This window comes from Ascidia mentula, chromosome 8, assembly GCF_947561715.1.
Source record: "Ascidia mentula chromosome 8, kaAscMent1.1, whole genome shotgun sequence".
In the NCBI taxonomy this organism is placed as follows: domain Eukaryota; kingdom Metazoa; phylum Chordata; class Ascidiacea; order Phlebobranchia; family Ascidiidae; genus Ascidia; species Ascidia mentula.
The window spans coordinates 17823541-17850912 of record NC_138573.1 but is presented as its reverse complement, the minus strand read 5'-3'; the positions used below and the strand labels follow the sequence as shown (position 1 = coordinate 17850912).

The 27372-nt window shown below is 38.4% G+C and overlaps 3 protein-coding genes across 4 annotated transcripts in view; 1 reads left to right on the top strand and 2 right to left on the bottom strand.

Moving 5' to 3' along the window:
* The window catches only part of LOC145912301 (uncharacterized), a 70852-nt gene that overhangs the window by 1408 nt on the left and 42072 nt on the right, over window positions 1-27372 (bottom strand). The gene's annotated exons all lie outside the window — the stretch shown is intronic.
* Window positions 11190-13160, top strand: LOC145911391 (protein YIPF6-like). Its single transcript, XM_082998710.1, has 6 exons — window positions 11190-11364; window positions 11503-11581; window positions 11728-11781; window positions 11941-12055; window positions 12125-12285; window positions 12531-13160. Exons 1-6 carry the CDS (start codon window positions 11239-11241, stop codon window positions 12641-12643), a joined length of 648 nt encoding a protein of 215 aa, XP_082854836.1. The 5' UTR covers window positions 11190-11238; the 3' UTR covers window positions 12644-13160.
* On the bottom strand, window positions 13310-26534 carry LOC145910677 (uncharacterized). Of its 2 annotated transcripts, XM_082997864.1 has the most exons (9): window positions 26402-26534; window positions 25662-25803; window positions 25085-25313; window positions 24832-24924; window positions 21216-21303; window positions 17372-17487; window positions 17029-17122; window positions 14380-16718; window positions 13310-14271 (listed from the first exon to the last, which is right to left on the bottom strand). In XM_082997864.1, exons 1-9 carry the CDS (start codon window positions 26430-26432, stop codon window positions 13951-13953), a joined length of 3453 nt encoding a protein of 1150 aa, XP_082853990.1. In that variant the 5' UTR covers window positions 26433-26534; the 3' UTR covers window positions 13310-13950. The 2 variants fall into 2 exon arrangements, with proteins under 2 accessions (XP_082853990.1, XP_082853991.1); XM_082997865.1 differs by lacking the exons at window positions 24832-24924; window positions 25085-25313; window positions 25662-25803; window positions 26402-26534 and adding an exon at window positions 21703-22191.

Below are 27372 nucleotides of genomic sequence, written 5' to 3'. Positions count from 1 at the left end.
AAAAGTGATGATTGAACGTAACATTTTTACCCCAAATAAGTCATACTTGGTGAAAACTGAGGGCACTGCGGCCCGGGTGAAGTTGCATTTCTGATTCCACTCCATCCTGGATGAGGAAGAGGTTTCTCAAATCTTAGTTCTCCAACTGGAGGTTGAGCGTAGGGGACTCCGAGGAATTTCCTGACACCGAATTGACTCCAACCTCTGAGGTTTCCAAGCTCGATTGTTGTAGCTGGGAACTTAAGTGTTTCCTACATCTCGATGTAACGTTGTTGGATGTAAAGTATGGTTGCCGCCGTATGATCTAGAATTCAAACTTGCAGAAATTATTACAACTGTCTGTGATGACATGTCCAACATTTATTAATGTGAATGGTCAAATGAGACAGGAACGTATGAATCCACAATTATTAGGTGCATTATTTCAAATATTGTTGATGGCTATGTCTACTAAAGTAACATCGTTTTCACGCTGAGGTCAGTAGCTCGCAACGACTCTGCAAACCTTCAAGTCGAATCCCAATAATTGTATTGTTTAAATAGCATTGAAATCTTTATAGCGATTTAAAAAATATACAATGCAAGTTGTAATTTCGTAGAGTTGTAAGGTATTTTACACATAGTTTAGCAAAAAAAAAATTCAAAACCAACACGAGTATGGACGCAAGTCATACATTGAAATTGGTCAGTATCTAAATCAATTATAAACTTACTACTGTTACTTACTGGTCGTGCTAGTTGAACAACTGACCAACAGAAAGATCATGGTGAAAAGAATCCATGTAAGCATGATTGTTTCTTTCATAATTTTTTAATGCTAGGAGGTTGACCTTAAACAAAAACATGAACAATGAAGCACCAAGTTCAAGTTGCAAGGCTACGGCAAGTCGAAGGCAACCGCCGCCTATACCCTCTCCTGTTTTCTCTAGCTAACTGTCTGTCGTGTTGCAATGAAACCTATTTGTATTTATCTAATCATTGTCAAAGTCACCACTACAAGTATAAATCTATGTCAGTTATTTTGCATGCTGATTTGATCGGATAGTGCAAACTATATTGGCCTGCATCCACTTTTTGCATGTTGATTTGATCGGATAGTGCAAACTATATTGGCCTGCATCCACTTTTTGCATGTTGATTTGATCGTTTGGTACAAACTATTTCTGCACCACTGCTTTGCCGTTTTCTTGGGACAATGTTGCGCCTGACGCTGCACAATGTCATGAATGCTTCACTTTACCCATTAGACCAAAACGTCTGAGTAAATGTTGAAGGTTGGATCGTTTTTATAGCAGTTTTGCACAATGGATTTATTGAGTTGTATTGCAGTAATTCGTGAAAGTTTTTAATAGACAAATATTGCCCAGGAAAGAACGGAAACCGATGTTATGATTCGTTGCATCCCTTCCATGCCACCTCACCCTGAAACTACAAGTAGCATTTTTTCACCAGATCAAATTTGATTTTTGGACAAGGAATGCCTGAAACAATACCTATCAACTCTCTCTTAAGTATTCACTCATGGCGCAAAATGGGTTGTTAAAAGTATCATACTGCGTGGTAATTAGTACTTTATCAGAACCGTTTGAAGGCAATACAGTAACGTTTTTGAACTATTGTCATTCTGGCGAAATAAAAAAAAAGAAATTTAAAAAAGCGTTCCGCATCACTAACCACAATGTTCACACAATATTTTCAATTTTACTTCAGGTTGAGCATAATCCTGTCATTCCGGAAAAACAAATTATATGTCAATTGTCAAAACAATTATCAGGACAAACATTTAATTGCTATGTCACACCAAATATTCCTTCATATAACATAAATCACAGCGTATTAGAGAGCTTCCCAAAAAACGTAATTCAGGGACGCTTGAAACACTTTCCGGGACTAATATTTTTCTGAAAATAGCCCTGTAGTTAGAGTACAGCATCAGCTAAACGCTCATATCGAAATAAAATGGGACATAAGCGCCGTTTTCCATCGAAATGACTTTTTCCGTCAACAATTAAAAACGAACTATGATATTCGATGATATTCTATTGACACTTTAAAAACTTTCCGGTACTAATATTTTTCTAAAAATCGCCCAATAGGTAGAGTACAGCATCAGCTAATAGCTCTTAGCAAAATAAAATGGGACACAAGCGCCGTTTCCCAACGAAATGACTCTTTCTGTCATCAAAAGAACCTTGAAGCACCTCGGAACGAGTGACTATTACGTCATAAATGCATCAAACTCCAGCTTACACTGACAGGTTAAAATGAATTAGAGCTGATAATAATAAAATTATACTTTCAACACTTTCCGGGACTAATATTTTTCTAAAAATCGCCCTATAGGTAGAGTAAAGCATCAGCTAATAGCTCATATCAAAATAAAATGGGACACAAGCGCCGTTTCCCAACGAAATGACTCTTTCTGTCATCAAAAGAACCTTGAAGCACCTCGGAACGAGTGACTATTACGTCATAAATGCATCAAACTCCAGCTTACACTGACAGGTTAAAATGAATTAGAGCTGATAATAATAAAATTATACTTTCAACACTTTCCGGGACTAATATTTTTCTAAAAATCGCCCTATAGGTAGAGTAAAGCATCAGCTAATAGCTCATATCAAAATAAAATGGGACATAAGCGCCGTTTTCCATCGAAATGACTTTTTCCGTCAACAATCAAAAACGAACCATGATATTCGATGAAATTCTATTGACGCTTTAAACACTTTCCGGGACTAATATTTTTCTAAAAATCGCCCAATAGGTACAGTACAGCATCAGCTAATAGCTCATAGCAAAATAAAATGGGACATAAGCGCCGTTTTCCATCGAAATGACTTTTTCCGTCAACAATTAAAACCGAACTATGATATTCGATGATATTCTATTGACACTTTAAAAACTTTCCGGGACTAATATTTTTCTAAAAATCGCCCTATCGGTAGAGTACAGCATCAGCTAATAGCTCTTAGCAAAATAAAATGGGACACAAGCGCCGTTTCCCAACGAAATGACTCTTTCTGTCATCAAAAGAACCTTGAAGCACCTCGGAACGAGTGACTATTACGTCATAAATGCATCAAACTCCAGCTTACACTGACAGGTTATAATGAATTAGAGCTGATAATAATAAAATTATACTTTCAACACTTTCCGGGACTAATATTTTTCTAAAAATCGCCCTATAGGTAGAGTACAGCATCAGCTAATAGCTCATATCAAAATAAAATGGGACATAAGCGCCGTTTTCCATCGAAATGACTTTTTCCGTCAACAATTAAAAACGAACCATGATATTCGATGAAATTCTATTGACGCTTTAAACACTTTCCGGGACTAATATTTTTCTAAAAATCGCCCAATAGGTAGAGTACAGCATCAGCTAATAGCTCATAGCAAAATAAAATGGGACATAAGCGCCGTTTTCCATCGAAATGACTTTTTCCGTCAACAATTAAAAACGAACTATGATATTCGATGATATTCTTTTGTCGCTTTAAACACTTTCCGGGACTAATATTTTTCTAAAAATCGCCCAATAGGTAGAGTACAGCATCAGCTAATAGCTCATAGCAAAATAAAATGGGACATAAGCGCCGTTTTCCATCGAAATGACTTTTTCCGTCAACAATTAAAACCGAACTATGATATTCTATTGACACTTCAAAAACTTTCCGGGACTAATATTTTTCTAAAAATTGCCCTATAGGTAGAGTACAGCATCAGCTAATAGCTCATAGCAAAATAAAATGGGACATAAGCGCCGTTTTCCATCGAAATGACTTTTTCCGTCAACAATTAAAAACGAACTATGATATTCGATGATATTTTTTTGTCGCTTTAAACACTTTCCGGGACTAATATTTTTCTAAAAATCGCCCAATAGGTAGAGTACAGCATCAGCTAATAGCTCATAGCAAAATAAAATGGGACATAAGCGCCGTTTTCCATCGAAATGACTTTTTCCGTCAACAATTAAAACCGAACTATGATATTCTATTGACACTTTAAAAACTTTCCGGGACTAATATTTTTCTAAAAATCGCCCTATAGGTAGAGTACAGCATCAGCTAATAGCTCTTAGCAAAATAAAATGGGACATAAGCGCCGTTTTCCATCGAAATGACTTTTTCCGTCAACAATTAAAACCGAACTATGATATTCGATGATATTCTATTGACACTTTAAAAACTTTCCGGGACTAATATTTTTCTAAAAATCGCCCTATCGGTAGAGTACAGCATCAGCTAATAGCTCTTAGCAAAATAAAATGGGACACAAGCGCCGTTTCCCAACGAAATGACTCTTTCTGTCATCAAAAGAACCTTGAAGCACCTCGGAACGAGTGACTATTACGTCATAAATGCATCAAACTCCAGCTTACACTGACAGGTTATAATGAATTAGAGCTGATAATAATAAAATTATACTTTCAACACTTTCCGGGACTAATATTTTTCTAAAAATCGCCCTATAGGTAGAGTACAGCATCAGCTAATAGCTCTTAGCAAAATGAAATGGTAGAAAAGCGTCGTTTTCCTACGAAATGGCTTTTCTCTAACAAAGCAAAGCAAACTTTGGCATAAAGCTGACACAGAGACTGTTACATCATAAGCACAAGCTTTGCAAACGCACATTTCAAATTAAAATGGTAGATCAGACGATAGAAATTTTTTGGTGAAGCGGTGGAAAGCAATTGTAAGCTTACAGAAACCTTTAATCAAAATAAAGTCCAGCAGAGCTGCTTTGTTGACTGTTACGTCATAATAATGTCAAGCAATTGCCTTCACTGGCACGCATGGGAATGGGAACAAGCTAGTACCGAATATATATCAGTAGCCTGCAATATATCCCAATGTCTGTTTTTAGTCCATTAACTGTTGGCTGCTACAGTCTGTGTTTGAAATGAGTTTTTTCTTTAATTCGTTTACTGATTATACCTTGGTGGGATGGCGTGTTTTAGTCTAAAAATCTGTTTTGCAAGTGGTGATACTAGAAGTGCATGATTAGTTTGTTTTGAGATGGTCAATAGAACAATGTGTTTTGCTGTTGATTTTTTTTTTCAGAATTTGGACAAGAAAACTGTGTTTTTCCCAGTTTTTTTTGTTGCAACTTTTCGAAATCTATATTTGCAAAGTAGTATCATACAATTTGTATACATCTTTCGTGCCCATTGAACTATCGATCAAGGATGGGAAAAAGGACTCGAGCGGTTCGATACGACAAGGGGGTATCGGAGAAACAGACATGTTACCTCCGGGCTGATTGTTCACAACTTCCTTCCGTGTTGTTAGTGACCGACAGCAACGGGAGGAACATTGTCTGTCCCCAGGTTGTATCTTCGAATAGTGAGCATTTTAAGTTAAGTGCCATATCTATTCCAGGAGGGAAGTTCAGTCACGGGTGCGTGGAATTAGAATTTGGAAAAAGATTCTCAGCGGATTTTGTAATGGCACTCGGGACCAACGATCTCGCCTCCCGACATGATCACCGTCACAGTGGGATCGCACAAGAATGCAGACTGCTGGTTACAGTTTGCCAGAAAAAGTATCCGGAGTCCAAGGTTGGTTTACTAAAGAATATGGGAATGCAAGAATACCCTGCTTTGGGCAGTAGGTCATTTAAAAATCTGCACTGTGATTTACCTGCGATGCTCAACAGTATTAGTAAGTTTTGAAAAGCTACTTATTTTCCGACCGCAGATTACATACATCCTTCCTTACAAAACTGCGTGTCCATAAAATGCGTTGAAGCAGAATTGCAGCTACGGCCAAGCCGCGGATCAAACTTCGCATTTGCAATTGCTCATTCTCATTGAGCCATTTTCTTTACACATTAGCCCGCACCTTCCAACCGTAACAGTGCCAAAGCTGTTCAGTACTAAAACTATGTTTTTTTGTTTTCTCTCCACGATATCGTTATATTATGTATACCTAAAACCATTGAATTGACGTTATCTTCTACTCTCACGCAAAAACACAAGACGTTTGTCACGTACAAATTTACCTTTCGACTTTATAGTTATATAGTGGAGCGGAAGAAGTCCAAGACGACAGAATTTATTAATAGTTTAGATTTAACTAGATTAAAGGGATATTTAACTTTTGTTTGAGTATATTCCGCAGATGAACATTGATTAAAGCTGGAGCCAGTTCAACGTTCTCTGCCTAATCCTATGTGCGAAAAAACAAAAAACAACCATCTCCACTGATTCCATGTCCGCGACAACTCAATGATCTCAGCGTGCGTTTGACGCACGAACTTCACCAAACCACGCGGAAAACATTTTTCTTTTTTTCGCCTGTTTGTAGTGAGATACATTTGTTGCGTATTGTGAATGTCGTTGATTTCGATTACAATGTGCAAAGTTATTTTTGATTGAAGTTACTTGACTGTTTATTGAGTCAGTGTTTCTTTTTGTATGTATGTTTACACATACGTCGCAAAGTTCTCAAACAAACACCCATCACAGTTGGACAGTTATATATTTTTGGGCTTTCAACAATAAATACTTGGCGAACGACTTTCCCATAAACTGTAACCAGGGTGCGATTCGGAGGCGGTAATTATTTAACCTGTAACTCGAGGCGCAGCGAACGAGTCTCAGTAAAACGCCCTCAACTGATTTATTCCGTCTCCTCTCGTCAAACACTAAATCGGGGATCACTGCCAGCTACCTGGACTAAAATTCTGGCACTAATGCCAAAATTGATAACGTTTGATTGAAACCATTTTTGTAAGCTTAGTCACACTCGCTAGTATGCGGATCTATAAACTATGTCATAAAATGACATTAACCACTGAAAAAAACGGGATATATTGACAGCCGAAACAAGCCGTTGAATCGAGACGGTCCTCGCCATTTCGGGACGTATGGTAAGTCACACACCAGTGTTACTCGCATGTAACCAACAGGATGCACTTTGGCAAATGAATACTGTTTCGCGGGAGTAAAAATGTAGTCATACCTGCAAGTGCATTACATGGCCGTGTGTAGTGTTTGAAAGGATTGTTATCCTTTCTGGCCATTCTAGTCTATACAAAACTTGATTCTGTTTGATTGCGATAATAATTATTTATTCGCCTGTCGAGTGCTCAGGGGAACAGATAACTCAGTGACAACTAGACAGCATGTCAGCCGACCTTTACTGAGACTCATTGCGCTGTCATCATCACCCACCATGCACCTCACAGCAAAATATTCCTGTTTAAATTATTACGCACGCCATTGGAAACACAACACGACGAGAATTTTTTGCAAACTAATTGGTGGCAGTCGCACCAGGAATATATGACGAAAAAAAGAACAGAAGTTGTGCACTTAAACAATCAAAACGACAGGACGCCAATAAAAACCTAAAAACATTTAGCTGCAGCAAAAGCGTCACGAACTACTAGACCTACTCATTCAATATTCGTCATTGTCTGTAGGGTCGCCTTTCTATATCTGCTACAGACTCACAACTTATTCAAAGAGGTCACACCTTTCCAACATTTTAGTTTCTACTATTTGGCTACACATACATATATATATATACATGTAAATTTCCGACAATATAGTAAACCAGATCGGAAATTTACACCGTGCTACCCTGGCAGTATAGTTATCTTCAATTAGCATTTAGTGGGATTTACTTCACGGTAATTCAATCCAGGTTTTCGATCACAGATTTGTATTTTTTTAACCAACCGGGATTTGAACACGGTACATCGTGGATACGAATCCCGATCAGGTTTTCTTTTTGATATATGGGTCGGGCGCTAAACCAGCGATAAAATACGTTTCGACAGACGGAAAATGCCCACCTAGTAGACCTATATGTCTCTTTACAACCATAACGTATCAAAAGAATCAGTGGGGCGTGGATCCATTTTACAATTGTGGGACCCACAGTTGTTTTTTTATCTCTCCTATACAAAATGACACCAAAGCTAGTTGCTAAATAAAGCCGCGCTAGGACTGTTTATGTCATACTGTTGGTAACAAACATTTCCAGGAGTCCTTTCAAATCTATTTGTGTATTTTCCATCAAGGTGAAATATTTTCAGAAATTTGAAAAATATTAGAGCCCTATGTAAGAAACAAGCAACGGTTATTAGCAAACAAGAGAAAAAAAACGACAGGTGCATCATTGAAGATGAACTTGAAGGCAGCATTTCTTTTATTTGGATATCATATTGGTTCATTAGGTCCGTGAAAGTATGCTAAAAACAATAATTCCTATAAAGTAAAAGAACAGAAGTTAATCTGGAAACGCGAAAAACAACGCCGATAAAAGCCGGGCGTGGTTGTGTCTGTGGCGTCCGCAAATGATGACGTTCGAGTATACACCACATGACAATGGTGTAAAATGACTTCATGTCATTTTAAACGCAGCCTTGTCACTTACGAAGTTGCCTCCATTGATTTTTGCAGAGCAGGAAAAAAATAATTCCGCAAAATTCATGAAAGTGTATAAGTATGATATCGGTTCATTTTTGGCTGAGATCAGTGGAAACTAGAGTTTATTGCCGTTATGACGTAATAATCGCAAGGTCAGCATTGCTGAAACATTGCTTTTATGACTGAAAAAGTCATTTCGATGGAAAACGGCGCTTATGTCCCATTTTATTTTGCTATGAGCTATTAGCTGATGCTGTACTCTACCTATAGGGCGATTTTTAGAAAAATATTAGTCCCGGAAAGTGTTGAAAGTATAATTTTATTATTATCAGCTCTAATTCATTTTAACCTGTCAGTGTAAGCTGGAGTTTGATGCATTTTATGACGTAATAGTCACTCGTTCCGAGGTGCTTCAAGGTTCTTTTGATGACACAAAGAGTCATTTCGTTGGGAAATGGCGCTTGTGTCCCATTTTATTTTGCTATGAGCGTTTAGCTGATGCTGTACTCTACCTATTGGGCGATTTTCAGAAAAATATTAGTCCCGGAAAGTGTTTAAAGCGTCAATAGAATTTCATCGAATATCATAGTTCGTTTTTAATTGTTGACGAAAAAAGTCATTTCGATGGAAAACGGCGCTTATGTCCCATTTTATTTTGATATGAGCTATTAGCTGATGCTGTACTCTACCTATTGGGCGATTTTTAGAAAAATATTAGTCCCGGAAAGTGTTTAAAGCGTCAATAGAATTTCATCGAATATCATGGTTCGTTTTTAATTGTTGACGGAAAAAGTCATTTCGATGGAAAACGGCGCTTATGTCCCATTTTATTTTGATATGAGCTATTAGCTGATGCTGTACTCTACCTATAGGGCGATTTTTAGAAAAATATTAGTCCCGGAAAGTGTTTAAAGCGTCAATAGAATTTCATCGAATATCATGGTTCGTTTTTAATTGTTGACGGAAAAAGTCATTTCGATGGAAAACGGCGCTTATGTCCCATTTTATTTTGATATGAGCTATTAGCTGATGCTGTACTCTACCTATAGGGCGATTTTTAGAAAAATATTAGTCCCGGAAAGTGTTTAAAGCGTCAATAGAATTTCATCGAATATCATGGTTCGTTTTTAATTGTTGACGGAAAAAGTCATTTCGATGGAAAACGGCGCTTATGTCCCATTTTGTTTTGATATGAGCTGTTAGCTGATGCTGTACTCTACCTATAGGGCGATTTTTAGAAAAATATTAGTCCCGGAAAGTGTTGAAAGTATAATTTTATTATTATCAGCTCTAATTCATTTTAACCTGTCAGTGTAAGCTGGAGTTTGATGCATTTTATGACGTAATAGTCACTCGTTCCGAGGTGCTTCAAGGTTCTTTTGATGACAGAAAGAGTCATTTCGTTGGGAAACGGCGCTTGTGTCCCATTTTATTTTGCTATGAGCGTTTAGCTGATGCTGTACTCTACCTATAGGGCGATTTTTAGAAAAATATTAGTCCCGGAAAGTGTTTAAAGCGTCAATAGAATTTCATCGAATATCATAGTTCGTTTTTAATTGTTGACGGAAAAAGTCATTTCGATGGAAAACGGCGCTTATGTCCCATTTTATTTTGATATGAGCTATTAGCTGATGCTGTACTCTACCTATTGGGCGATTTTTAGAAAAATATTAGTCCCGGAAAGTGTTTAAAGCGTCAATAGAATTTCATCGAATATCATGGTTCGTTTTTAATTGTTGACGGAAAAAGTCATTTCGATGGAAAACGGCGCTTATGTCCCATTTTATTTTGATATGAGCTATTAGCTGATGCTGTACTCTACCTATAGGGCGATTTTTAGAAAAATATTAGTCCCGGAAAGTGTTTAAAGCGTCAATAGAATATCATCGTATATCATAGTTCGTTTTTAATTGTTCACGGAAAAAATCATTTCGATGGAAAACGGCGCTTGTGTCCCATTTTATTTTGCTATGAGTTATTAACTGATGCTGTACTCTACCTATTGGGCGATTTTTAGAAAAATATTAGTCCCGGAAAGTGTTTAAAGCGTCAATAGAATATTATTGTATATCATAGTTCGTTTTTAATTGTTGACGGAAAAAGTCATTTTGATGCCAAACGGCGCTTATGTCCCATTTTATTTTGATATGAGCGTTTAGCTGATGCTGTACTCTAACTACTGGGCCATTTTCAGAAAAATATTAGTCCCGGAAAGTGTTTAAAGCGTCCCTGAATTACGTTTTTTGGGAAGCTCTCTGATATGCTGTGATTTATGCCACATAACGGAATATTTGGTGTGACATAGCAATTAAATGTTTGTCCTGATAATTGTTTTGTTTTTCCGGAATGACAGGATTATGCTCAACCTGAAGTAAAATTAAAAATATTATGTGAACGTTGTGGTTAGTGATGCGGAACGCTTTTTTAAATTTCTTTTTTTTTATTTCGCCAGAATGACAATAGTGTTTTTGACGTACGTCTGGGATTTTTTGCTTTGGAAAATCTGTTTTCTTGTTGAAATCCAAACTATGAAACCAAAAATGAAACGCGCCAGCCGTTTATCGCAAAACCTTAACTAACAGTTTGATCACATTTTGCAATTAAAACCGAATTAAAAGATGTGTTTAGTGTACCAACGAGACGCTAGTCGACAAAACTTTTTTTCCAGTCGACAAAACTTTGAACGCGTTTGTGCGTTGTATAATTAAAGCACTTCAATAGTTAATTACAGGGGTTAGGGTTATAATTTTTGAAAGACTATTTTACAATTTTTAACAAGATCTGTTATTACATTATTAGCCTTTGCATAAAACTTTGGAAATAAACTGAGCATCACACTGGTTTGGCCAAATATGACTGATTTTCAAGATGTGTCCTATGCTGTTCCTGTTGAAGGAGAATTAGAGCAACCCCAAGTTCCTGAAGAAGATGAAGATGACGGACTTTCAACATTGGATGAACCAGTCAAGGACACTTTCGTAAGTACATTTGATAAAAATGATGTTTGCTTGTGCATTGCTTTCTTGTGTTTATAAATTTGAACTTTTGCTCGACTTATGTAGTACAGCAATTGCAAATACTAATTTGTATATATATGTTGTTTGTCATCTATGCAGATTCGTGACATTAAGGTGATGGGTTCAAAATTTGCTCACATTGTTTATCCAAGAAGCAATTCACTTCTCTTAAGAGATTGTAAGCATTGTTTTATTAATAGGTCAAGAAAAAAACACATTTCGCTTAAAAATCTGTTTTTCTCAAGTTACTTTTTACAAATCATTGTTGAATTCGTAATTCAGTATTTAAGAAGTTATACATTCTCTCTTGTAATACTTTTTCAGGGGACTTATGGGGTCCATTGGTGCTTTGTGTGATTCTAGCTGTGTTTCTGAATGGTAAGTATGCTTAAAATTTACACCATATTATACAGTTTACATGTGTATTGTGATTTAAACACATACTTTCAACTTTCTATAATTGGTCGATTGTTTATGTACTGTTGCTATTGAACATTGAATTGAAAGACCTTTACCTGAAACTACTGACTTTTGCAGGTGTCAAAGACGAAACAACAGGTGGTCAAGGACCCCAGTTTGCAGAGGTTTTTGTGGTTGTGTGGGTTGGAGCTGGTATTGTCACACTTAATGCCCAACTACTTGGTGGCAAAATGTATGTTTACCGAATAGTGTCATACCGTTAGCCTTGCCTTTAATAAACCTGCAGACTTTTGACTTTCAGATCTTTCTTTCAAAGTGTATGTGTATTGGGATACTGCATTTTGCCATTGGTTATTGCGATGATAATTTGCTGGTTTCTCGTAAAGACGTTTTACCAAACTGTTGTGTTTGTTGTAATAAGATGCCTGCTGGTTTCCGTTGCCTATGGTTGGTCCATCTTCGGTAAGTAAAAGTTTTCAATACTTTTCTAATGTACGGTTTCTAAATATCTTTCCTTTTGTTAAATAAATGAACAATTAAACATTTAAAAAATGTTCGTTGTTTTGTAACTGAAAATAAAATTGAGCAATAAGTAGGATTGTAAACTATCACACAAATGTAGATTCTCCTGTAAGGATTCTGCAACTTTGTGTAAAATTAAATGCCCCTAAAGGGCCATTAACTCATCTAAATATTAACATTTGCAGCCTCTGTTGCATTTCTGGGTGACAGTCAACCAAAAGGACGAAAAGCTCTAGCTGTTTTCCCTATTTGCTTATTTTACTTTATACTTGCTTGGATGGTGGTGACATATTCATAACCAATGCTATCCCGGCAACGCAAATATATTATAGCTTACAATGGTGCATGCCATCAAGGGGAGGTCCAACACCTCAGTGCCAAAGATAGTGTGGTCCCACTTCCAATACACCAGTATATTTATGTGCGTCCCTGTCATGTGGTTGTAATTATTGTGAAATATTGCAATATAACTGCAGTAACCAATGTAGAACACATACCAGGAAGTTATGTTTGTTGTACAATTTGGATCAAATGTTTTTGGCCATATTGGTTATGTTATCAACAGTATTTGTACAAGTTTGCTGCACCTTTGAATTATTGCCACCTTTTACATAACATTTTTCTGCTTGTTCTGAAAGCATAATTTATATGACAACACAAATATGGTAGGGGTTTTGCACCAATCACACTTCTGTGAAGTTTGCTGATGTACCAAATATTTTAATGTAAATTATTACAAAGCTTTTAATGTTTTCTGTCTTGGTCCATAGTTCTGTTTTTGTCTCGTCAAATTTTGTGCAATGAGAAATATATAAAAATTTAAAGCTGGACCTGAGTTCCACCTCTGGAATGATTAGTTTGAAAGCTGCTTATTAAACAGTTAAATTATAGAATAACAACTTGTCAGGTTATATAGAATAGGTCAGTGCATGCTTATCACAATACCCTGGCAACTGGACTTGCATTATATTTATGTATTACAATTCACTTGCAATGAGGTGGGCTAAATGCAGCTTAATAAGAAACTTAGAAGAAAGTGGAAGCTATGCAAAAACAATTAAACAAACAATAAATTTTCATGTAGCTGTTTGCAGACTAACAGGGGGAGTTAACTTCCCAGATCAGCAAACAACTGTGAAGGTTGAGAAAAGTATTAGAGAAGTTTAAATGAGCCAAGTTTGATCAACAAGGCGGAAACAATCGTGTTATGGCTTTTGATTGGAACTGGATGCAAAGAAGTAAGTGATTTAGGTGGAGGAATAGTTTAGTGTTTAAATTAATATATCAACCATGTGAATTTTACATATTTACAACAACAACAATTTGGCGATTATAAAAATATGTCAAATATCGTGCAGTTGTGAATCATGCATCCACTAAATCCAGGCTAGTTAAAGACTCACTGTCATCAGCAAAAATCTCTTAAACAATCGACAGCAGAAACATGAATATTGCAACTTAAGAAGAAGTCAACGTACACCACTTGAAATGGTAGCAATGAAAAAGAAAATGCAACAAAAACATTTGCAACCACACTTGTACTAAGCAACAGTTAAGCACAAAAAAAATTATTTGGCCATATCACATTGCAGGTACTTTTTTAACTTATACGGTTCCATCAACCCAACGTTTTTGCTTCTCCATAGCTATCGCTAGCCATGGAGGTGGATTGGGTTTGATTGATTCTACAGCAGGCGGAAGACCTCTGGGGTAGCTGGTGGATTTTGAAACTTGCACCTTGCTTTGTGCATTGGTATCACTGCTTATAGACCGCAGGGTAGTGGATTTGGTCATGGGTGGTCTCTTTTCCTCCATGCTCTTGCTGTTGTGTTTAAGGTTTTTACTGGAAGCAGGAGGTTGTTTGACTGGTTGGATGTCACGTTTCTCAGCTGGTTTTGATTTTTCCTCGGTAGGTAAAGTTAAAACCTAAAAGTGACAACAAAAATTATGTGTCTTAGTTTGAGACATTTAAAAACAAAAAAAAATGCATTTAGGTTCACAAATGACTTTTTGAAATGATGTAAATTAATATACCTCTGCTTGTGACTCAGAAATAGTCACATTCTTGGTTGTTGATATATTATTCTCCCACTTCCTGGAGCGTCTTCGAGCCAAAGAAACCCATGCTGGGCCCTCACTTGGGGCCACATTCTCATTCTGATCTTTCTTTTCTTCAGTTGCTTCAGGGCTGGTAAGACTTTTAACCTCCTTTTCTGGAGGTGGTTTTGTGTCCACAGGCTTATCAGCAGTGGAAGTGTCTGCTTGCTTGGAGGACAACTTCCTTTTGATCTTGGGTTTCTTAGCAACAATGGGAGGTGAATTGGGCTTGGTTTCAGTTTCAAGGGGGTGTTCTTTTATTTCAATCGGCCCTGACATCTTTATTGCATCGTTGGTGTCCTTTATCACAATGTTGCTGTTGTTTTTGTTCCACGACGTTCGATAATTGCTGCCAGAAACAAAATTTGACTTTGATGGAGATTTGGGTGTTGGACTTTTCACAGGTGTACTAGTCTTTTCACTCTTCTGCCCATTGCTGAGTGGAGAAGCACTTTTATTATTTTCCTTTTCAGGCTTTGTAGGGATTTTCCACTTGGGAACAATTTTCTCACTGTTCTGTTTGCTGGTTTCATCCTTGTTTACAGGAAGTGAATCACTTTTCTTTACCAACTGCTCTTTGGAACTGTTAGACTGCCAATGCCCCTTGCTGTTAGAAGCAGAAGGTTTTGGTGACTTTTTGATTTCATTTTTTTTTATTTCCTCCCTTGTAATTGAGTTACTATTTTCATCAACTTTTATTGTGTTGACTTTTTTATCAGAAATTAAATCACCGGACGATTTATGTGATTCCTTAATGCTCGGTTTGGACTTGTCAGTTGGCGAAAGTTGCTTTGAATGTGGTGTGTTCTTGCTGTCATCTTTCTTTTCTTCATTTTGAAGATCTTTTGTTTGTGGCTTGCTGCTCTTTGACGTCTTTCGTAACTTAACTGGAAAGATGGACGAAGGCTCATTGTCATGTTGTTTGGAAATGGTTGATGTATTCGAGGCAGTTTTAACAAGAGGTGATTTAATTTCTTCATTAGTAGTTGCATTTTCTTTATTTTGTTTTGATGGGTTGTCAACAATTGACTCCTTTTCTGTTATAACTGCTTTTGCTGGAAAGCTTTTTCTGTCAGAATGCTTTCTTTCTACTGGTTTTGTATTCGACAATTTGTCATCTTCCATTTTTGCTTTAAAACCAACAATTGACTCCTTTTCTGTTATAACTGGTTTTGCTGGAAAGCTTTTTCTGTCAGAATGCTTTCTTTCTACTGGTTTTGTATTCGACAATTTGTCATCTTCCATTTTTGCTTTAAAACCAACAATTGACTCCTTTTCTACTACAACTGGTTTTGCTGGAAAGCTTTTTCTGCCAGAATGCTTTCTTTCTACTGGTTTTGTATTTGACGATTTGTCATCTTCCATTTTTGCTTTAAAAAATGCAAGTTTTGACACAGGGCTGGCAGATTTTGCAGTTTCCTCATCCAAAACAAGAGAACTTTGAACAGAAGATGGTTCAGTGTTGGGTGATGAACTGGTTTCCTTTGAATCTTTTTTAACTTTCTTTAACTTTGCAAATGGATTTTGTTGTGGACTTTCTGCATCAACTTCTTTGCTTTTTTCTGAATCCATGTTTTTCTCTTCTGTTTTTGCTATAATCGGCGATTTCAACTTATCTTTTTTAAAACTGTCCTTTCTCTCGTTTCTTTTCTTTTCCAGCACAGCAAGGTAATTGCTTTCTTCTTTTGGCGTTTTGTCTTCATCAGTTTTGTCTTCTTTTGTGGTAATTGGTTTAACATTATCCACTGGACTCAACTTCTTCATGCTTTTTTCAGGAGGCGATTCCACTTTTTGTGTCTCCTCACTGCTGTTTTCATTCTTGTTTGGTGTCAAATTCAGCCAATTTGGTTTAAAGCCAGATTTTTTTGTGCTTTCACTCTCTGAACTTTTATTTGACGACTCTGTCCTCTTCTTTACTTTTGGTGGAGAATATTTACTCACATTATTGTCGGGCGATGTTGGACTTTCAGTCGCAACAGGACTGGTAGGAGTGTTGGGTACTTTGTTCCACCGGGGTTTAGGTAATGGGCCTGACTTTGGTGTGGATTTGATGTCTTTGTTATCAGCGCTGTTGGTGGTTGGAGATGTGAAATCATTCCTCTCTTCAGTTGGTGTTTTTCTTAGTTTGATCATTTTAATGTCTTCAAGGGGAGACATTACGCTTGGTCCTTTAAACGAGTGCGTCTTCTTGACAGTAGCCTTTTCTTCAGGCTTTTCTTTTTCCTTTGGTGATTCCAAAACCTTCTCTGTTTGGACAAATGACTCTGACCTGGGCTCTGTTCAAAAAAATTGTTTGCATTAATTTAGTGCAAATATCAATTATTATTTGCAGTGTGCATTGAATGGCAAATGTGCATGACGTTAATGTACATGTGCACACCACATTGCAATTTGTGCCTGGGTGTATTTTTAGCATGGCTAGAGTGATCTGACATGTCTGTACACTATAAATTGCATGGGGATGTATAGCCATGATGTCACATCCTAAGTGCAACAATATGACCAGGCACAAATTGCTGATGCAGCAAGCAGCAGTAAATATTTCCATTTATTGTTCATTTTGTATGCTTAAGTGTATGATATTACCTTTAAATGAATAACTTGTTTTGTTGAACAAATCATCTCCACTGTTCCAGAAGCTGTTTGGTTCTGTACTTTTCACTATAGCTGAGACAGGTCTCTGGTAATAAAATGAAATTGTTTGTACTCAATTAACCATAAAAAAGTATTTTTTGCAAGCATTAACTCTTTTTGTAAACACTTCTCTCCTGTATTACTATATTTTAAACACCAAAGGCACTAGGTTGGGAAAAAGGCATTTGGCATGTTAAATTTGCTTCCAACATGGGTTAATGTTACAAAGAAAAGTTTTAAAACAATCCATACCAACACCACTGAACACATCAATGTTCTCATTAAACCACCTTACCTTTTGGCCTCTTGTCCTAGTTTTGCGATTCTTCGGTCTGGCTGCGATCTTGTCGTATGCCGCCGAGTTATTGAGAAAGGGTTGTTGTGAAGTACCGCCCAACACCGTATCCATATCTGAGCACACTTATTGTTATAGCAGCAATAATACCGAAGTCTATTCACTACCCACGAGCCTGCGAGAGCGTGCAACATAAGGAAGTAATAGCAACACTGCAACGTTTGCAAAGAGCTAAGTTGATGAATAACTGGAAGTGTTATTTTCAGTATAGTTTCTTACCGCGGCACTTAACTCCCGATTGCTTACAAGTTAATGAACCAGCCATATTTTTTACACACACGGTATTAAATAAGGCTTTTTTGTGTCGTTTGTCGGCAGAAATAAATGCAAACCCTTTCAAGTAGCAGTCCTGTCACTTAAAACGTTGTTAAGTCAATATACTGTTATCATAATCTGATGGCAACCATCAGTGTACACAGAAGCGTGACATGCTGCCGTGTTTAGTTCGAGGAACCTAGTGCTCAATCAATCACCATATGCCAATTCATCTCATAGTTTACACGCGTCCCCACTGCTCTGCCATATAACGCCAGCCAGCTGTAAAACATCACGTCTCTAAAGAATCGGGTGCGACCCTTTTTCTATTTTTTGATGCAATTCAAGTGATCAAAAATACCAGTTTTACACACTTTTCCAATAAAGGTTTGGGCTAGATACAATTGCACCATACACTTACACAATAGCTAACTTACATCAACCAGTACAGCCTTCAAGCCTTTACCCTAAATGCACTTTGTTAATCGCACTAGTTTTGTCTTATCTTGTATTGCAAAGCTTATCTGAAACCACCGGTGCTTTTTTCAACATGAAATCAACCATCAGCATTCATTCTAACTCCTGCCTGTCGCTGGACTATCTTTCCAAGCTAGCAGAAGAACTCCAGTCCCACGTTTTGCAACTCTCCCACCAAGCGCAGTCACAAAGGTCGGGGCCACAATAGGGCTGGTTGGTGGAAGATGTCGCAGCAAGCCGCAACATCCTGTTGTCTTTGCGTAGCGTTAAACGGAGAGAAGTGGCGCGAAAACGTGATGTGACGCCGATCCAGTAGCTGCACTTTGAAGTGTGCATTATTCAAACCGCCCTCTGCACAACAAACACCTTCGTGCGCACAACAAAAACACGTAGCAGCCCTGGAGGAATGGCTTTTAAGGTATATTGCTCTACATCAACGTTTTGGAAAACAAAACAATCAATATCATAAATTTGTCAGTTTCTAAAATGATGTTGACCCAATTTAAAATACAAACATAGTAGGTTAAGTAAGAAAATGGCGATTATCGGTATTTCCTAACCAGAATATTGTAGCACAATAGTAAACATTATTTTGAAACACAAACTTCCACCTTGTATCTCGACCATTTGTTAAAAACCTCATACGCTCTACAAAAATGACAGCTCGAGCGCCTGAGAAGTCTTTCCGCTCGCGCGAAACGCGATTGGTGACGTTTTGTCGTGTAACAATGGACACGTAACCTTCCCCCGTCGTCGCGAGCGATGTTTGATTGACAGATCAACGTGGTTGGCGAGACTCGAGAGTTTTAAACCTTGACCTGTAAACACGTCTGCGAACTTCTGTGGGAAATGGCTGAAATGCCGTTCAGTCTTATAATCTCTTCAACATTTAACACAATATTGGATCATGTTTTGGCAAAATTTGTTCGCAACGGGTGGTCAACTTTTTTATATCACAACAAAGTATTGAAATTGTATGAGTATCATTACAGACAAACGTACGTATAGACACGTTATGGAATAAACGATTTTCGGTATTGGATTTTAATAGTTACAATGAGGCCGTGACCACTGAAGATCGTCAAGAATTCATTACAGTGTCGGATTGGTTTTGGTTTTCCATCGTTAGTGGCGCCTGGTTAACGCGTTGGGTAAATGTATTTATAACATGTTGTTTACAAAGGCTGTTGCCCGTTTGCAATGCAAACGGTAAATTAGTTCGGATTGACGTACATCTTATCAAGGCTATTCAAGCAAATCGATACACGATTAAAAAAAATCTTTGCAACCTCCAAATCATGTTGTAACAACCTGGACTGGGAATTGAAGTTGTCTTTTATGACGCGAACCAACAACTGTGGTTTAACGTGACCTTAATAATGAATAAACTGCCAGTCTGTTGAAATGCCCGCGAATCTGAACACCATATATTGTGCGTCAATTTGTGATTCATTGACTCTGTGCTAACGTTCACACAACCTGCTTTCAAAACCCGGTTCATTTCGATACAAAACATCCACTGCAAGCATTTCATTTGTTTCCTCGCTGAAAAATCTCGTTGTTATGACTCATATCGAACTAAAACTTCGCGTCTTTGCCTAAAAGATTGTCAACCTAAGCATTCCTCGGTTTTGTCCTTCCCGTGCCGGATATATATTACCACTTTACTACACTCCTGTTTCTAATTGTAAGAGACCCACACAGTTGTGTGTTGTTGCTGAAACAAATATGACGGGTGTGGAACAAAGCGTCCCGCGTACTCGGGTTACATATATCATAGTTTCGTCTTTCATTACAACGCATGACGCGCGTCGCTCTGCAGTCACGTGACCTACAGACCAAACATTCGGCGGCGATCAAAAGCGATTTCCAAAACAGTCTGTTTTTCTCTGCAATGCTACGGACAGTAAAACCCACCGGCTATAATTAAAGGCATTTATATTTAAAACGTCTGTGCATTTTCTAAAGAATCAATAGGACCCGATAACAAGCACCTAGTTCACAAATACATGAGCTGCGATAGCGAACTTGCTCTTTGGCGCTCACTAACATAATTACAAACTTCTGTGCAAACTTGCAACCTTATACATCTGAGTTGTGACTCAAACTAATTAAAAGTTATTTGCAAACGTTTGCTCAACTGTTTGGTTGGCGTCATACCCTGTTGTAATTTTAGTGAATTCGACGAGCAGTGTTGGTAGTTTCGTGCACAATTATAAGCACGGGGTGAAATGAGGGGAACGCAGTGGTTGCATGACACACAGCTAAGCCACAAATAATTGCGTGTTTACACACAATTAGTTGTGGGTCATTAGAAACGTTTACCTCTGCAACTCAGCATCAACAAAAAGGATTACGTTCCAAATTAAAGAAAGTGTTAAGGCTGAAGTGGTAAACAAACGAAACAATCACGTTTTGTGCTGTCATATTAAAGCTAACAAAGCGACTATGTATTTAGCTATTACACTGCGTATTGCTGTCACTGTTAACACAAACAGTAGCGTTATACTTCTGTTTGCAGTTGTTTAGTCTGCCCGTTGCAGCTCTAACAGAATCTTACAACATTTTAGCAATCATTTACGGTTCAGTCTACACTGCACCACAAGTTACTTCACTAACAACTGTTGCCTTGCTTTCAAAGTCTTCCATCATTGCTACTGTCGTTGTATGTCACGCGTACCTTGACCCAAATGAATGTCCGCCACACCGTAACTGGGGCGGCCAGATTGCAGCCAATTGAGACGCAACTGTTACTTGGCAACCAAGGGCAGTGACGTAACTGAATCGGAACGACTTTGTTGGAATGATTAAAACGCCACAACGATGATTTTCAAAAATTTAAAGAGTTGAGAATGACATTGTCTTTAGGCTCAAAGGCGAGCCACCCCTGGTATTTTATCACGCACGCTTGAGTGTTTCTGGCTATATGTTTTGCTCTAAACCTTTTGTTGAAATTTCTTGTGAACCTCTGTCGTGTGCTGTTGCTTCCAATAGTGCTCAGTTTATTTTGTGACTTTTTCCTTTTCTACTCGAGCACCGAAACCAATATTACCTGGTGATAAGTCGGCTTCGGGTGGCGAAATCTCAACTGTCGGAGAACTTGTTTCTTCTGTGGGTTTCGGTTCTGATTCCTTGGAGCCCTGAAATTTATAATAGAAAAGTTATCGCCGTCGACATATTGACTTTAAATATGAGTCAATTAATTTAAATTGCCATCAGTTTTCCCTGGCGCTTCGACAACTTTTATGCATTGCTTAAAAACAACCTACAAACTCCACGCCACAAGTGTGACAGTATGGTGTGTACTGTTCGCCATATTTTCTATCCGAACAACTCCATACCGCAAAGTCAAACTCCCGAAGTGGTCCCTAATGCTGATGTATTAGTGATAGTTATGACATAGGTCTTAGTACGAATTCCAGACAAGAGATAAAGTGAAATAATTTGTTTGACTTTTTGGATCTATGCAGTCTTTTGCCGCCAAACTTGGCTTCAATTGTCATTTTCTTGTATTTTTACGTGGCTACCCATCTTTATACCTTTTGCTTTCGGCCCGATTTGAACTTTTCGCTTTTGGACGCAAGAAATGCACTCAATGGTGCCAACGATATTTTAAACGATTTTGAAACGCTTCCTCCACGTTTCCCAGCATTTTCATCACTTATTTCTTCTCCCTTCTTTTTCTCCGCGTTTTCCTTCGATTCCTCACTATTTGAAGGTTCGTCATTCCCGGGCCTGCGTTTCTTTTTTCCCTTGGACGAGATCTTAGGTCTGTTTGACGATGATTGGAGGTTAAGGTTTTGATCAGATGTTGTCAGTGGGACCCGGGACTTTTTGCTGTTGAAACGGGAGAAAATCCCACTGCGCACTTTCTCATCTTTTTCTTCTTGTTTGTCTTTGGTTGCTCGAAGTTTTATCGGCATATTTATGTGCTGTTGATATTCCTGCTGCTTGCTTCAGCCCATTTTATGGATACAAGTGGCTATTAGTGCACTATGAGCTGCCCAATTGTAACAAATACAATTTAAGCAGATATTTACGAAGTTCGTTGGTTGTTTTTCCTACGGCACGGAATTTAATTCATTAATTTTCGTTTGCGATGCAACTTTAAGTATTGCAGTGAAAATGTAAGATCTTTCGATACACCAGCATGCTAAGAATTGTTAAAATATCTGCAGACCCTTTGACATAAACTGCGAACTAATAACCTCATGCACCATTTTTGTTGCATTTGTTCTCTGCAATTTTTTTAAGCTGCATGATTTTAAAGCGCCCTCTATCACATTGCTCAGACCTTTTGAGCTTTGGAATTCCTTATGTGTAATTTTGCTGCAACTTCCCATAGCTATGGCTTGAAACAACTTGAGGTGAAAGCGTCGCTTCCATTAAAACCACCGGTACCTTCTTATGTCAGTGTAAACAACACTAGGTCGTTCTACACATAAATACGGGCAGCGTGGACCCGCGAAACAACTTTCTTCCATCAACACTGAGTCCTAACTCAACTTTCTCTCTTTGCTCAAGAAAAACGACCAAACACAAATTTTACGGCCTTCCCAAACAGTAGTTCATCATGACAGAGTACGATCTACACACGCGGTTGTACCTCTTCAACGGGCTGACTCGGCAAACAATGCGAGATAACTGAGAGTAGGCTCAGATGTTGCAGGTCGGTCTCGTGTATAGAGACCACATATGATTTACCATTTCCGGTTTCTATGTATTTTTCGGGTTCACGTTGTTGTTTGAATAGATCGATGCCCACTTGAGCGTTTCCTGGTACGCATAACATGCATTTATTACTCAAAGAATCGGTTTTATTTCGAAAAGAAATAAACCGACTGGAAAATTATAACCTAATTGTTTGCTACCTCTAACTCCTCTAACTCTTTCTGCCTGTCCTCATGTAAAAAGTAATGGGTGGCAACATCTTTGCTGCGCTGATTTCAAACAATACCAGCAACGCTAAACGAATTCATCTCCTGTTTGTTTAAAAGTGCCTCATTTAAGCCTTAGCTAATCCTTAACCATAAATAGGTTATACCTAAAACCACACCTAGTTCCAACAACACACATTTCCTAACTCGGGCGGCTGCTGTAGGTCAAGTACATAGGGCACTGCTACGTAACGACCGCAGCCCACGCACTGTATATGTCAATGATACGTTGCCGCCACATAATCGCACGCTTCTGTCCAACCTCACCAACATTCGGCAGGCAACACTACATTAAGATACTGAGTATTATGTTTGAGGAAGTAAAAATGCAATCTTATACTGTTTTATTTCGTCCAAAACTGTCTCATTTTCTCACTGTTATCTACCTACTGGAAATCAGACTCCGCGGTGCATTGACTGCTACTACGAGTTTTAAAATTTGCCCGAGGGCATTGCAGGCGTTCTTTAAATCTAGGCTTCGGCATACCGTTGCTCCATAAGCATATCTCCATTCCAATGTTAGAATAGAAAACCTGCATAAAATCACTGTTCTTGGGTCATTCGTCACATCGATTGTCGCATGCACAGTTTAGTACTTTGCCCTGGCGACTAAAAGTGGTTGCCCGTATTTGGTTGTTTGCTAACTTGGTTTTCATTGTATGCGGAGTGGTGTGCTTAATTCTCCCAGGTAGAATCATCCTCCCAAATAAGCTCAATAACGAACGCACAGGATATTGCATTTGCATGCTCCCGTTTCTGCACAACGGCCACATAGGTCTCGAACTTCATAAACCATTTACCTCCATCTAATCTTGTACTTTCTAATACATTAAATAACATGGGGAATTGGATCAGCGGCATGTAAGACTTTACCACGACAATCATTGCCCTTGATACAATTTTTACCAGCTGTTGACAACACAATTTTCCTATGATTTTAGTAACCCTGTGAAATGTAACACACTGTTTCGTACAAACTGCCCAAAACACATCTCTTACCCTGCCATAGAAACCTGGTGTATGTTTCAGACGTATACACCAACGCCGTGTCTGTATTTCACCTCCGTCTATTCAAACACGGCCTGATGTCTGATCTTACAGCTGCATGGCACTGACGTAAACCGGAAGAGTCAGAAAAACAACCAGTCCAATGCGCATTGAATCGCATAGGATGCTAATACTAGCGTGTTTTTTCCCAATCAATCTCCGGCCCGCGTTTCGACGACAAGGCCCAGTCCAACATGCAGTTCTAGACACGTTAATCAGATTTATGGTCATCGATTTTGGATTTGCTCGCTCGCCCGAGAGCGCAGCGTTTTACGTTAATGGGAGTGCAAACGCCACTGAACTTGCTTCGCCTCTGTCGAAAATGCTGTGTGTGTTGGGTTGTTGATTTTGTTAAGTGTTTTTGGATTTTGGCAATTAAGCTAAACAACACGGTTAGTCTTATGCAAATGGCAGATATAGTTGTACATTCGTTGGAGTGTTGCATGTTGGATTATCCAATAGTAGAAATAAATTTAATTGAAATGATTGGGACAATTCACTTTAGATGGAAGCTAATCTTGCAAGGTAAAAAATTCCAATTTATTATCTCCGATGTGTCCGAATGGTGTTCAATAAACCATAACGACACAACTGTTGTGTGTGAAAATTGTGTTCCAATGTTTAATATTTGAATTATGAACGGGAAGTGTTTACACATAGATGGCGCTCGTGTGCATAACTCACCTCTTCAGTTGCTACTTTAGGTGTACTCGGTTCAAGACTTCTGTTCAGTAACATAGTGAGTTGTTGAGCAATCGTTGATGTTTTCTCTTTCATCTGTAAAGCAGGAAAACAGTCATTCACGATTGTGTTACGCTGATAATTGTTTTATTTTCGAGGTTGTTCAAGGGTTTGAAAGTCCAGGTCAAGTGTTGTGTTAATTGTGATAGTCATTGTAACAAACATAATTCTTTGTTTGTCTATAGCATTGACTTACGTCACGATTCTTTTCGTTGTCTTTGAAACCGCCCTTTTCCGACGAACCAGCTATCGGGACTTGATCCTCCGAAGATCGTTCTTCGGATGTGGTCGGGTGATTTTCGGATTTTGTCGGGTTTGTTCGGCGAAAGTCCGCCGATAGCTGGGCGACTTCGGGAGTAAAAATACTATCGTGCGAAAGGCTAATCCTGCGGTTCAGAGGGCTTGCTGCGTACGGACCTTTGTACCTTAGAATACAACATGGTATTGTGCGGTTTAAAAAGCAAGCATGAAACAGGAAAAGCAATAAATTAAGGTGTTCCTTTGTAAAGAACATAAATTAAAGGCGCCCCGCACGATTCCAGGTTGTGGCGTATAGGTGGAAATATCTTTATTACCCAATAATATTAATGCTCGATGATAATAACACGTTGAGGTAAAAACTGACGCAAAACCGATCTGATGGGAAATGAAAATAGTTAAGGTTTGGTTGGAGCAATACGAGGTTTTAGTGTTTATGCAACCCATAATGCATTAAATGCCGAACACATGCGAGGTAATACGCTTGCAATTAAGGATGAAATGCGCACACCAACCTGTAGCCGCCAGGCTCCCCCTCGTCCTCTGAAAGATCGGTGAGATTTCCTCTCGATTTACTCAACTTAGCTCCCTTCTTACCATCCCGGAACATTCGCTTGAAGGCACGAAAAGGTTTGAACTTTTTGCGTTCTCCTGCAACTGTCAAATGGGTATTACAATTTTCTGGACGAACGATATACCCCATATCATATAACTGATGCGCAATTCATTTGCAAGAATTTCGATCGCATTTACAATCATTTTCAATTCAAAATGCCTTGATTTACGTCCCTAAGGTATTGGAGTTGATTGCAATCTGGTCATTGCCAATATTGTATGAGCGTAATACTTCGGGTAAGTAGCAATAACTTGAAAGGCCAACGTAGTTTTGCTAAAAGTGGCTGAGATAATTTAATATATGACAACACAGCTTCAAGGTTGCAATACAAACAAATAGGGGGCACACGACCTTCGGTTGTCACGCGCTGTGCTGCATTGGTTGCAAGGCGCTAAGTGATGAACTTGTGAACATTCTGCTTATAAAGACTTAAACTTATTGTTTTTTTCTATTCTACACCGGGATTCGAACCCAATAATCCCGGTTAGGTTTTATATTTGGCATATGGACGGGCGCCCTGATGTTCATAGCAATATTAGTTTGTTTCAGAACCGCATTCTTTTAACTGTGGTTTACGGCCCCTTATCCCAATAAACCAACATTGACAAATTGCGTTGGGAAAATCTTGTCGCAACATACCTTCGATAACATCAACACTCGACGACGCCATCGTGTGGCGTGATGTCTTTAAGTTTGGCAGATATGTGGGTTGTTCCCCTTGCTTTATTATATAGACGCTATCGACAGCATAGTGGATTTTAGTGTGCCTAAAACCTGCTTGGATAATAAGATTTACAAAGTTTGTTACAATTATAACCGGCTTGCCTTTATTTTAAGGTCCATGTGATTGGTCCAAGTGTGGTCCAGGCCGCTTTGGTAACGCCCTGGCTCCTTGTGCAGCTTAAACAACAAAAAATATTTCTGTCTGTTCGGCATTAGCATAACCCGAATAAAAAATTGTAACTAAAACATTAGATATGAAGACTGGTTTCAAATCTAATCACATTAACAAAGCTGCAGCTTCAAAAATGCCCACGACAATGTGGTGTTTTCTTACTCCTTTGCCAAATACCTCGTCACGAGCTTCTACCTTATAAGGCCGGGTGCTTTGTAAGTTAAGTGAAAAAACAACTGAGTTGAAAATTTCCTGTTTGCTTTTCAACTCTCAAACAAACATTTCGCAGCTCGTATCTGCCAGTGTAAATAATTCAACAAAACGACTGCGGACAGAGGGTTGAAATAATCACCCGTGTTTACCAGTGATGAACCTTCAACGTGTAACTAACGTTTGCCGAATTCACAGACATCAAGTTACTGAGCTAGACAATGGGTCGATATTAACATTTGCTTAATGAAATTTAAAGCTTAAGCTGACCAGAAACGCAAACTTTTCCACCCATAACCACTTGCACACTTCCTTTCAACTTTGTACTACCAAGTTAGCCCTTTCATTCATGCGCATTTAATTGTGTGCGTGACTGAACAAAATTTACGTCACAAATGGCGCGACTCCTTTCTGGCGTTGGTCGAGGCTTATTCCGAACAACTTTAATTTCCCCACAAACCCCTGTCAATATTTAGCGGAAAACGCCGATCGCATTGTTTGTGTC